Source organism: Amblyomma americanum, chromosome 10, assembly GCF_052857255.1.
Source record: "Amblyomma americanum isolate KBUSLIRL-KWMA chromosome 10, ASM5285725v1, whole genome shotgun sequence".
In the NCBI taxonomy this organism is placed as follows: Eukaryota; Metazoa; Arthropoda; class Arachnida; order Ixodida; family Ixodidae; genus Amblyomma; species Amblyomma americanum.
This window is the reverse complement of record NC_135506.1, coordinates 88,562,213-88,574,927: the sequence shown is the minus strand read 5'-3', so window position 1 is coordinate 88,574,927 and position 12,715 is coordinate 88,562,213. Positions and strand designations below refer to the sequence as shown.

Sequence of the window (12,715 nt, the reverse complement as noted above, 5' to 3'; positions counted from 1 at the left end):
AATGTGGTTACCAGCAGTGTGTGATAGTTCTTTACCTGCCATACTTGACACACCGATGAGCTTACCACAGAGCTGGACGAGCTGTACACCGAGTCCAGCACAGCGTCGAGCAAGTTCACCCGGAGCAGCCATTTCTGCTCGACCTGGCGCGCGCGGAGGACACTCTCCTGCAAGGTGTCTTCCCAGGCGTACATCTTGAACACGCGAATGGTGGACAGCAGGTCCGAGGTGGCCCTGAGGCGCTCCTCGCGAGCAGCTTGCGCGGCAGTCTGCAGAGAAACACGCAAGGAAGAGCGCTAGGTGCAGGGTTTTTCAAGCGGCCCAATTTAACGTGCCCTTCTTGCGGAGTATAAAAGCTTTGAGAACAAGTGGAAATATTAAAAGCAAGCATGGACAGTTGGCCAGTGGAGTTCTTACGGATCAATTCTCGAACCCCTCTTATGTACCTTAAATTTTAATGATTCCAATCAAGCCACAGATCTTCACTGAGATTTCTTAGGTTGACAAGATTTTATTGTTGCATCCCGTCAGCTGTGATCAAGCCGTCGATAAAATTCAAACGGATGCTGTTCATATCATGCGTATGTACTTTAATAAATTAATTTCGGTCAATGTAAGTAAAATTAACTTATGTTTTCACAATCACGTGGAACTTATTCCTGTAGCTACACGAGTATTTCTTAATGCTCCTCGGTGTAATAATTGTGCCTGCATTCGTATTCCGTTTCTTTGAAGTGCCAATTACTCGGGTGTTCTTTTTCATCCCAACATATCTTTCAACAGTCATTTAGTTTACATTTGTGAACGTCAGCGCGAAATAGAAGGTCTCCTATTTATACATTATGCATAATATCTACGGACCAACGGAAACAAGATATGGTAAACGCGTTCGTGATTTCTCTGTGCCACGGGTTCAGTAATTTTCTACTCGCACATACGATTTAGAGCGAAAGCCCTGCTCCTCGAGGTACAACTCCTACGGTCAAAATTAGCTGGCTTTTGGCCTTCAGCTGGCAGAGCGGAAATGTTTCCTGTGACGTCACGCCACATGACCTGCTGCGGAGAGGCGTCGCAGCTGCCCTCGCTCGGTGCCTCGCAGCTGCGGTACCGCGTGACTAGCGGGGATCTAACTGCTGCTTCGCCGGCGCTGGACCCTCAGTCTTGCCATGTATGGAGCACGCGCCGGCCCAAGTGCGTCAGCTCTTCGCAGCAGGCGCCAGGGTCACCGTGCTTAACAGAGCTTTCACTCGTATAACCAGGTTGAAGCCATCCTTAAACCAGCCGAATTTTTTAGAGCGCCGCTCTTCAGTGACCGTTCATGGGTTGAGTTGCGCTACCACCATCGGTGTAACAGAGCCAAACCATGAAAAAATAAAACAAACAATGTCTCGTCTGCAATTCGAACTCAGGGCACCGCGAACAGATCAGGTTATCTCGCCACTGCGCGGCAGCACTAGGCTATCGCCGCAGCCAATCGGGCTTGTTGTTGTTAGCCTATCAAAAGATGGCACATACCCACACTGGGCTCCTGTTGCAGGTGGTGCGGACCCTTCACCCGGACCGCAGAATAGCGGCCCGAAAGCCCTTCCGCCGGCTCTCGGACCAGCTGCCCCGGCGGGACCGTTCCCTCCTTCTGCGTCTCCGAATCGGATGTACGTGGACGCCTTCCAGGCTATACGTCCATGGCCGGGCCTCCTCCCCTGCCTGCCCTTCTTGCGGTGACACGGGCACTCTCGGTCACCTTCTGTTGGCGTGCCCGGCCCACGACCTCTCCAGGCAGCGCCTGGAGTCGGGCTACCGGGCACTTGGTCTCCGGACCACCACGGAGGACGACCTCCTGTTCCCGGTCGGCAACCAGCTCCAGGCGCACCGGGTTCTCCTCTCCTTTCTTGGCGAGTCTGGCCTGAGCCTCCTCCTCTAGTCCATCGCCCCGTCTAGCACGAGGCGTTGGCCACAAGAGGTCCGCGGCTCCTTCCCCGGCCTGGTGCTTGCACACTATTCCAGTGCACCAGGTCTATTCCCCCCCCCCCCCCCCCCCGCTGGTGCTTGCACACACTCCCAGTGCACCGCGGTTTTTTCCCCTCCCAGGTGCGAGTTGGAATTGCTGCTGCGGCGTCGAGATGGCGGGACCAAAGGACCCTCCTGACGGACCCCAGGCCACGGCTTCCCCCGGACATGATGCACCCTCCCCCCTCCCCTCCCCACCCTACATCCCCCTAACCCCTTCCCCTGGTCCCCAAGAGTGATGCCCTAAGGGCCAACATACGTCGGGACCAGTACCCCCTCCCCAGAATATCCCATAGTACCTACCACCACCACCATCTGCCAAGAATCGGGTGGCTATTCACCTGTACGCAGTTAATAAAAACGAAAAGCACGTGGGGGCGTAACACCGGTGAATTCTTCCTCATGAACAGAAAAAGGATGAGAGGTTTGATTCCAAATTATAAAAATAATAATAAAGAGAGGGATTAAATAATAATGATTAAGTCAAAATGTAATAATTGATAGAAAAGAAAAGTTTGGAACACTTAGCAAGGCAGTCTGTGAGATTCTATCAGGAAATTTAGAACAGCGGTACAAACAGATCTGTGGCTGAACCCAAATGTGGTGGCGCCAAATGATAGCAAGAGCGGGCTGTTCAAACTAAGGCCATGATGCTGCAAGGGCTCCTCCAGCAACCTTTTTCTCAGAGAGTTGAATCGGCGACAATACAGCTAAAAATGTTCTATAGATTCAGGCTCACGGCAAAATGCACAAAGGGGAGAGAGCGCCAAACCCGACTTGTGTAAATAGAAATTTAAAGGGGGGATGCGGCAGCGCAGCCTCGTCAGTGATACTTCAAGCTGCCGAGAGCAACAAATTTTCCTGTTCTAATAATATATAAGGTACTCATAATCCGCCGATGTTAAAAGAGTAGTGTCTTGCGTGCTTAAAAACCCACGTCGTCGAAATCTAGATGCTGTAATATAGGCTGTAGCCGGGATGATTGGCAAAACGGGGCCACTGAGGGAAGCCTTTCCGAGATTGTCAGCAATCTCATTTACTGTCAAACTGCTGTGACCGGGAACCCATACTAAATGAACAAGGCTCAAATGCGGAGGAAGTAGGGATAAGAAAGTTGTTAAAATGGGACCGTCAACATGTGCAGCGAGGGACGAACACAAAGATAATCAGTAATTACTGCAACTGCTGTAATAGAGGGGTCTAGCATGCGTAGAGCAAGTACAACTGCTAGAAACTATGGTTGAAAAATAGGGGTGAAATCTGGAAGGCGCAGAGAAAAGGACCAGTCTAAATGCGAGCAAAATATTCCCACACCTGCTTTTTCATTGCATTGCGATGTGTCAGTGGCTATTGCTATATCTGTAGGTAGGGTCCTCAGATGAACTTCTAGTAGACCATTTAGTATACTCGGTGGCAAAAGTTTTGCATTTTTTGGGAATATGTCGTCGAAAACAATGTGGATAGCGGGCCCATTGCGAAGCGCAGGAAGGATATCATAAATGTTTACATCAAAAGGCTGAAGTAATCTTTGCACAAACGCTACCTGAGGGGAATTGAAACGAGACCAGGGGACACCAAAAAAGGAGGTCGGCTGACAACAGAAAATGCTTTGGGAACGGTGGAAGTGGGATTCATAGATCCTGAGGTAAGTTTGCACAGTTAAAAATTGAAGCCGTGATAAGAGAGGCAGAATGCGGGCTTCAAGGTACAGCACATTGGTAGCCACAAATTTTGGAAGGCCGAGGCACTCCCTCTCTAGAAGGACGAGAGGACGAAGTTTATATGTAGCCGAGCCTGAAAACAACACTCATCCAAATTCTAAAATTGGCCTGACATACATTGTGTAGATCATTAATAGCGCATCTCTGCGCATGCCGTACCGGGGATGGCATAATCTCCGTAACATGCCCACGGCACGAGCCCCTTTCGCCGCGACATGGTCAATGTGAGGTCGCCAGGTGAGTTTTGTTGTCATAAATGACGCCTAGGTATTTTAGAGATTTAACCTGCGGTATTATTTTTAACTTTCAAGTGAGACCACTACAGGAGTGTACAGAGGGAAAACAAAGGTGGCGCACTTACAAACATTTAACTTCAGGTGTAATGCGCTCAACCAGTGCTCAAGTGTATTCAAATATGACTGCAACAGACCATACAGGGAATGTATATCCGGCGCAGCAGCAAAAAACGCAATGTCGTCCGTATAGACGTAAGTGCGTACATGGCGGTGGAAAGGAATTGAGCTCAAAAGAATATTAAAGAGCGCAGGAGAAAGAACAGCTCCTTGCAGTACACCTCGCGTTTGTCTGTGCCTCTCTGAATGAACACCATTATGGACGCAAAAGAATTCCCTGTTGTAAAGAAATGCAGATATCCATGCAACTATATAATCTGGAAATTGAAGAGACTCTAGCCTATGTATCAGGATGGAGTGTTCTACACTGTCGTAAGCTTTGGCGACGTCTAACGTAACCAAAGCTGCGACCAGGCGTTGACGACGAGCAAGGAGAATTCTGCTCTCAAGATCAGCATGTACATTCCATATCAAATACTCTGGCCGGAAACCGAGTTGGCACGGGCTGAGTATAGTTTTGCGGTCCACAATGGCTGTCAACCGAATTAGTAACACCCTTTCTATCAACTTTACCACGTTTGATGTTAAAAAAATTGGCCTCATATTATCGAATTCATAGCATTCACCCTGATTTTTAAGTAAAGGGATCACCTTGGACAGCTTCCACTCAGAAGGTATCCAAGGGTGTTTGAGAGAGTAGTTTATTAGGTGCAATAAGGGTTTGGGAGACTCTTCAAAGAGAATCTTGAGCATCTTTGTAGTAACACCATCAGGACCAGGAGCAGAAGCTGGTAATCTCTGGACAACTTGTGAAAGCTCTGATAGATTTACTTGTGAGGCATTACCATTTGGCAGGACTGGTGCAAACAACAATGGCGCAAAGGTAGTAAAGACGAGAACCGCTTTTGCAGGCCTGTGGCAATTAATTCAACCGCCTGGATAGCTTCTTCGGGAGACATAACTAATGACTGAAAATTATGAGAGGACATGAGCTGTTTCCTAGACCGTAGAAAACCGAATAGTGCACGTTGGTTGCCCGCCTTTGAAAGATAATCGAAGTGTTCTGAGTCATATTTTTCCTTGGCGCGAGAAACTGTGCGTTTAAAGGTGGCTGCAAAAAATTTATATTCACTCCAGTTATTCGGGCATTGGTTATGAAGAAGCTTTTTCCATGCTGCCTTCCTCCGCCTGTAATCTCTTGTACAGTCCGCATTCCACCAGTTAGAAGAATTCCCTTTTGTTGGCCTCACCAGGAACAACGACTTTTTACGGCTTTCCTCTATAGCCAGACATATGCTTGCTAACTGGTGGGCCTCGGCGATGTTAGACACTAAAACATGGGCAGAGCGCAACGCCGTCTGAAATCTGTCATAATTTACATGTGACTGCAAATGAGAAGACGCAAGAGTTACACGACATATGATATCAAAATGAATAGGTATATGGTCACTTGAGGTTCCGCTATCAACAGTCGACCAATTCGTTGCGCCAGTTCCAGGACTAATTAACGTAAGATCTAAAACAGACTGAGTGTGTGAGCGAAGATAAGTGGTCGAACCTGAATTTAAGCACATCAGGTTGTGATCAGAAACCCAGTCCCAAAGGCGCCTGCCGCATGTATTAGTCCTAAAAGCCCACGACACATGGTGAGAATTGAAGTCTCCAGCCACGAGATCTGGGTTTTTACAGTTAACGAGTAACTAGTCCAGACGTCTAGCATCCTGGACTCTATTGGGGAAATTACAATTTGCTATTGAAAATGGAGAGCACCCAGGAAGTAAAAGTCTAGTGCTAAGATCTCACAGTCAGGAGACATTTGTTGAAAAGATACCATAGCCCTGTGGCAAAATTTTGAAGTGTTCTCGTCGTCGTCGTTTTTTATTTTGTTTTCCGTCGTGTCTTCTGTGTCGTGTCTTCCTCGTAGTCTCTGTCAAAGTGCGCGCTGTTCTGTTTTAAAATGACTTACCAACTCGCCCAAGCATCCGTTTTAACGAATTTCATTTCTAGTACATCCGGCCCTATTGTCTGTCCGTCCATCCATGTATTCTTGTCACCTACATTGCTGTCGCCGTACGCAACGCTCGTTCATTGGCTTTTCTCGTTAAGGAAAAACATGTTACAACATACGTTCTGCAGCTGTTTGGTGGATTCCAGCCTTCGCAGGGCCACTGCTCAAGAATATGCCGCATTTTGAAGACTGAATGGAACAGACAAGCTCGGTTTTACAGGCGCAGCCTTTTCCTTCTGCTGCAAATAACCGAAGCCCCACCGCATAGAAAGAAGAAATGGAAAGAATTTTCTGGTTTAGCGAACTCCACGGCTGACTTCTTGTGGCAACGAACCCTTTTCCAGCTCCGCGCATCACTTCCCAGAAAAAAACAAAAAAACAGCGCTCGTCTGTGTCATGTATTCCTCGAAGTCCCTGTCAAAGTGCACGCTGTTCTGTTTTAAAAAAGTAGGAAGATAGTGTTTAAGCAAAAGTCTGGAGTGTGTGTTGGTGCCAAAATTGCCCCAGTTCATAGCAACATTTTGCTAAGTTATGTTGGCAGAAAAGTTGAGCATGACATGAATGGAAGGTCTATTCAAAATTTTCGATATGTGGACGATTTCCTGATTCTAGTTAGGTCTTTGGATACTGATTGTGCGCCTGAGTTACTCGATGTTTTTTCTAAGCACGGGTCTGGACTGAGGTTTACACATGAGATCCCTCAGAGGGACATACCGCAGTTCTTAGATCTGATATTGACCTTCTTGTCTAACCATGTATGCTGGCGATACGCTCGCAGGAGTGAAAAACATCTTGTTAGCCACGCGTCTTGTCACTCCAAGCTTGTAAAATCCGTAATTGCAACAAAAGTTTTGGTTCGGCTGTCAAAAAACCTTGTATTCATCAAAGGTATAGTAGTCTTTCAGTTCAAGCACAGAGTTGCAGAGAGGCCGGTTTTCCAGAACCCGTAGATGTGGCTGGTGCAAATGAGATTATAAAAGCGCTGAAGTGTCCGGGACAGCCCAAAGCAAATGTTTACAGGCAAAAAAATGCGGTCGTGCCTTATGTGCACGCGCTGTCGCATCGTTTTAAGAAAGTAGGGGCCAAGTATGGCGATAAGGTCATTTTTTCTGCTCCTAATAAGCTGGGTAAGTAAGGGGCAGCAGTTCAGAGGAAGAAAGAAGGCTTTAAACAGAACACTGCCTGCAAGGCAAATCATGTCAATAAGTTAATCAGTTGCAAGAAGGGCGTTGTTTACTAAAATTCTTTATCATGTGGCCTTACTTACATAAGCCAGACAGGCCGTTGCATTAATACTAGACTCATGGAGCATGCCAATTATTTGGATAAAAAAGACACGACCCTGGCAAAGAATTGAAGCGTGTGTAAATTCGTTCCTTTCTTTTACGACACAGAACTTTCTGTCCTAGGGCCCCTATTTTTTCTCCGTTATATTAATGACTAGCCTAACAACGTTGCTTTTTCCGTAAATCTTTTTGCCGACGATTGCGTTGCTTACCGTGAAATTAACAGCGCCTCTGACACTTCTGTCCTTCAATCTGATATTAACCAAGTTTCAGAATGGTGCAAATTATGGCACATGTAAATTAACATTAATAAGTGTAAACATTTGCGTGTTCCTCGACGTAACACTTTAATAGCCACTTACGACCTTAATAATATCCCCCTGGAAACTGTGTCCTCGTATAAGTACCTTGGTGTGCACATAACTTCTAATCTTTCTTGGAATCTGCACGTGGAATTTATTACTAACAATGCTAGCTGCATGTTGGGGTACCTGCGCAGAAACTTCTACCTTTCTTCTACTTCAATAAAATTGCTCCTTTATAAAACGCTTATTCGGCCTAAATTGGAATGTGCAGCATCTATCTAGAACCCTGACCTGTCGTCATTAGCTACTGAAATTGAATCTTTTCAAAACCGTGAGTCACGTTTCATACTTTCCAAATATCACCGTATCTCCAGTGTTACTGCTATGAAGACTACCTTGTCATTGCCACCTCTTTCACTCCGCAGAAAAATTTCGCGATTATGCCTATTTCATAACATCTATTACTACAATCCTGTCCTTAAGAGACGGCTACTAACTACCTCTACATATGTTTAAGGCCGCATTGATAATCTTCGGAAAGTAGGTGTTCCTGTCATGCCATACTAAACACGCTTTTTCTTCCTTTGTCCCCGAAACTTCTGACAGTTGGAACCACCTTCCCAGGCACATTTTCGATATTTCTAATCCAAGTTCTTTTAAGACTGCCCTGTGTAATCTTTGTTTGTAGATTTAGTCAGTTTTATTTTGCGTTCGTTTTCTTTGTCTTATTGCTGTCTGCCGGAAATGTTCTCTTTTTTGGGGGGAATTGTTGTTTTTTCCCCTTGCCTACTCTTGCCTTATTTTTGTCTTGTTTTGTTCACTTTTCGCCGCGGTTTCATTTCTTCTATTTTTTTTTTCTGCTGCACTGCATCTGACCTAATGTATGTCCTTCCCACTCCTCTCTTTAATGCCTTCGGGCTCTGAGGGCATTTGAATAAATAAATAAATAAAAAAAACTGTTATTTTTTAATAGTGAAAAGACTACCAGAGAAGTTGCCGAAGCATTCCATATCATCAGAAAATCTTATATTTGCGTTAGCAAAACTTTAACTTTGTCAGCGAAAGAAATTACATTGCTGCACAAAGGGTAGATTGGAAGGAAGATACATCACGTGTGTATGTTGGCATTTTGGATTTTTTATCTCATCATTGATGTATGACCGTGCGCATGTGTGTCCAGTTTTGTACGTATAAATTGACTTATTACTCCAAATAAATCAGTTGTAAGTTCAGCGCCGTTTTTGTCTCCTCCTCTTTCTGGTCCTGTTGTCTAGCGCTGTTTGAATTTAATTGTTTCTAGGGCAATCGGCCGCACAGGAGAATAATTCGAAGTTTCTAAGAATGCCCGGAACGTGTAGATAGAGTCCCCGCGGTAACAAGACGAGTTCAGATTCCTCTTTAGTGCACTTTTAAGTGAGGAGAGCAAAAAAAAAAACAGGGTGAACTGGTGCCAAGGTAATGGTTGTGCCTCGTGTTAAGCTGCAAAACGCTCTCACGCTGTGCATTCTGCATCGTCGTCTTCATCATCTAATGCTGCTATCGAACTAATGTCGTCGCCAGACGTGCCGACGATCAAGCAAAGCAAAACACTGAGCCTACACAGACAGAGAGCACTAGGCTAACGCTAGAGTCCGTTACGCCTCGTGTTGAACTGCAACACATTCTGGCGTTGTGCATTGCATGTCGCCGCCGTCTTCTACTAACAATGATATGGGACTAATATACACATTCTCGCGTGCTGTGCACTTGAAATCGCTGTCTTTTTAAACTAATACTACTATCGATCCAATATTGCAGCCAGGCGTGCCGACGCCCCAGCAAAGCAATATATTGAGCCTACAGAGCCTGAGACACCCACAGAGCTGCGCTCAAATTTCGCATTATAGAGAACTGCAATTGTCCTTAAAATTTTTTTCTTTGTTGAATTTTTATCTGCCTTTAGTATACCTCTCTGTTTTATTAATTTTTTTGTGATACAATCTGGGGTCAGAACTTCGGTGTGCTCTGCGCGCGTTTCAAGCAGTCTGGCAATGACTCACAAACGTCATGTCGGCTTCAGCAAGACCGTATATGAAATTTCGTGTTCCCTAAAAAAACATATATAATTATAATATGATCTCCATATAATTCGGAACCATGTCTTACACTCGCCCTTTGCTCAATCTGGGTGTGCGAGCGGCCAGAATATTCTCGTTGTGTGTATTCTGTACGCTAATTGCATATACTAATACTACTCCACCTGCTAAGTTCCAGTTCAGAATGAATTAACTAGTAGCTGCGCCATCAGACACGAAACGGCTAATGTCCTTAAAAGAGGTTTTCCAGCCAAGATCATCGAGACATTCTTAAGAGGTCACGGTCAATTCTTTTGCACAGGCTAGCGTCCACCTGCTAAACGATGTACCAGGTGCTAGGCGGTTGACCTCATCGTCATTACAGAAAGGTCCACTGCATATATTTGAAGGACATTCTGTGAGGCTCATATACCTCATCGTAATGAATCTCTGTTCCGCTGACTGTAACTGGATTAGGAATACCTGTAATGACTGCTCGAATATGACGACCAGAAGGCGCAGCATGGTGCTCCATTTTGGGTGTCTTTGTCACTGTCATCAAAACCTCATAATTGTGTTCAAGGGGGTTCGATTCAAAACCGCTTATTTTAAACTCGATGTTGCGTGAAATGGCTAAAAAGTTTCCATATTGTATGTTTTCGAAAGTGACCAGTAGGGTCGCAATTCTTGCATTGCATGTTTTAGACTGCGAAGGACAAATACCGATAAAGCCCAATTAGGCATGTCGCACTTCTTGGTCTCATATCTTGGGCAATAATGCAGCAAATTCTATTCTGAGCAACAAAGTTAATAAACTGTTGAAGATTAGTTGGCGGTTGATGAGTGAGCAGCGCATTGTTAAGGCTGCTCTGTTACTTAAAAATTATAAACATTCCAACCCTCTATGGGGGCAGAGTTGTGAATCAGACTAAAATTAAGTCCATAAAGGAGAAGAAAGCAAAAAAAACACGGAGAAAGATTCTTTTAAAACCTTGCCTTTCAACATATTTCTATTTCAGTGGATACTTTTCGCCCTGTGCACTTGCATTCGTGCATAAAAAAAGTGTATTAGCGGGCATGAGAACCATACCTCAAGGCGAGCGTTCTGCCATTATTTGCAAATACACAGCTTGTGTTCAGAATGCAAACTTGATTCTCCCGTTGGCGTAGGCTCGCTGTGTTAGTATTCTCGCTGCAGCTCATTGAGTGTACACCTTTAAGGGATGCTGGCTAAAAAATCGGGAGAAGGCTTATGTCACCTCAACATTGGAATGAGACCGCAATAGAAGCAACGTTGATGCTACACGTTTATGTGTCTTTGTCAATTCTTTCACGCCATGCACAATGTTGTCACTGTATATGTTGTCGCATGATGTGAAGTCTAATGCTCCCGTGTTGAAACGTCTCCCTCCTGAAGCACCCTCCGCTCACCCAAAAGCGCTTCTGCGTGGGCGTCGCGGTGAAAGGTAGGCTGACCACGAACAGCATCCATGCGAGGCAGCACAAGGCGGGAGCCAAGCCCACCCTTGCTGCCAGCATCCAGAGCAGAAAAGGCAACGTCAGGAGTCCCACCAAAGGAATGGGCGCTGCAAACACCAGAGCGCAGACCTGGAAGCAGTCGAACCCCAGTATCGAAGTGATGCGGCCAGCAGGGTACAGAGCACGAGTACTCGAGGACATCCCGGTCACCTGTCGGATTAACGCCGTGATATTAGTGCCCCTTTACGTAATAGACCGACCCTACTCGAAGAAATAATTTTCTGGCGAGAACTGCAGGATGCCGTTTTCTCACGGAGTGATTTTAGAATGAGAATTGCATGAGAAAATACGTTATGTCTCCTTATAGATACCTACAGCTCCCATAAGGCAACATTCTAAGGAGGATAAGCAAAATAGAATACTGCATACAAATAACATATTGGGAAAATGTCACCAAAGCAACCTATCATACACAAATCATACACAAAGCAAGAAGAAAAGAATTTACAACTGGTTAGTATTAACGTTACAATATTTCGGTAAAGCTCTGGTAAACGTTCCAAACAGACACCTGGAAATGGTAGAAGAAGTTGTTCTTTCAACAACGTTACCAAAACCAGATGCATACACAAGGTATTCGGATCATTCAGTTGAGGGCTGTGTTCAGAAAAAAATATTAAATAAATACAATACTGCGGTGTTAATTCTTAGTCCCTATATTGTTCTCTAGTTTCTCCGATGTGCAGTGTGGCTACTTAGATAAGTGCCTTTTTCAATACCTGGACAATCTTTGTAAATATGTGGGCTGATATTATGAACTGTAGAGTTGCTTTTCTGCGAAACGAATTTCAATTATGTATCGTTTCTGGCACAGAGTTACTCAGAAATATTAAGAGCCAGACCTAAATTACAGCAGCAAAACTGCATTTAAAATTAAGCTAGATTGTAATCGACATTTCTCCACATATTATATTCCATTTTTCTTGACAATTGCCGCCTAGCAGGTGGATTTAGTTACGCATCGCTGATGTCTAAACGTTCACTTCTACTTTTCTAGAGATATTATCACGTAATGCTGAAGGCAGTGCGGCAGTCAGAAAAACGTCGAAAAGGCTTTTAAAAGAAATAATTAACTGGGATGATTTGGAGCCACAGAGAACTGAATGACTCGGCCGCGGCAGTCGTAACAAGCGTGCTCGGTGCTCGTCGAACAAAATCGCCACCGCTCTCGGCAGTACTCTGTTAAAAGCTGGCAACAGAAAAGGTTAGTACTGAGCGAATGAGACACGATACAAGAACAGGAACTAAAGCGACAAGGGTAGACGTGCGGGCTAGTTGGTGGTGCATACTTGGTTTAAACAGCGCAAAAGACGCGGACGTAGAAAGGACACTCAAGACACACACAGCGCTTACTCTCAACTATGTTTATTCATGAAATTGTACATGAATATACAGATGGCTTTACATGTATATATGCATGTATATATACAGATACAGATGTA

At 45.0% G+C, this 12,715-nt stretch overlaps 1 protein-coding gene across 1 annotated transcript in view; it reads right to left on the bottom strand.

The window, feature by feature from the left end:
* Positions 1–763, bottom strand: part of LOC144108535 (ATP-binding cassette sub-family C member 3-like) — a 104,136-nt gene extending 103,373 nt beyond the window's left edge. Inside the window, exons 1-2 of the mRNA XM_077641748.1 lie at positions 746–763; positions 66–269 (exon numbers count right to left, since the gene is read on the bottom strand). Coding sequence (XP_077497874.1) covers positions 66–269; positions 746–763 — 222 coding nt within the window. The remainder of the gene's footprint in view (positions 1–65; positions 270–745) is intronic.
* Positions 764–12,715: the final 11,952 nt, after the last annotated feature.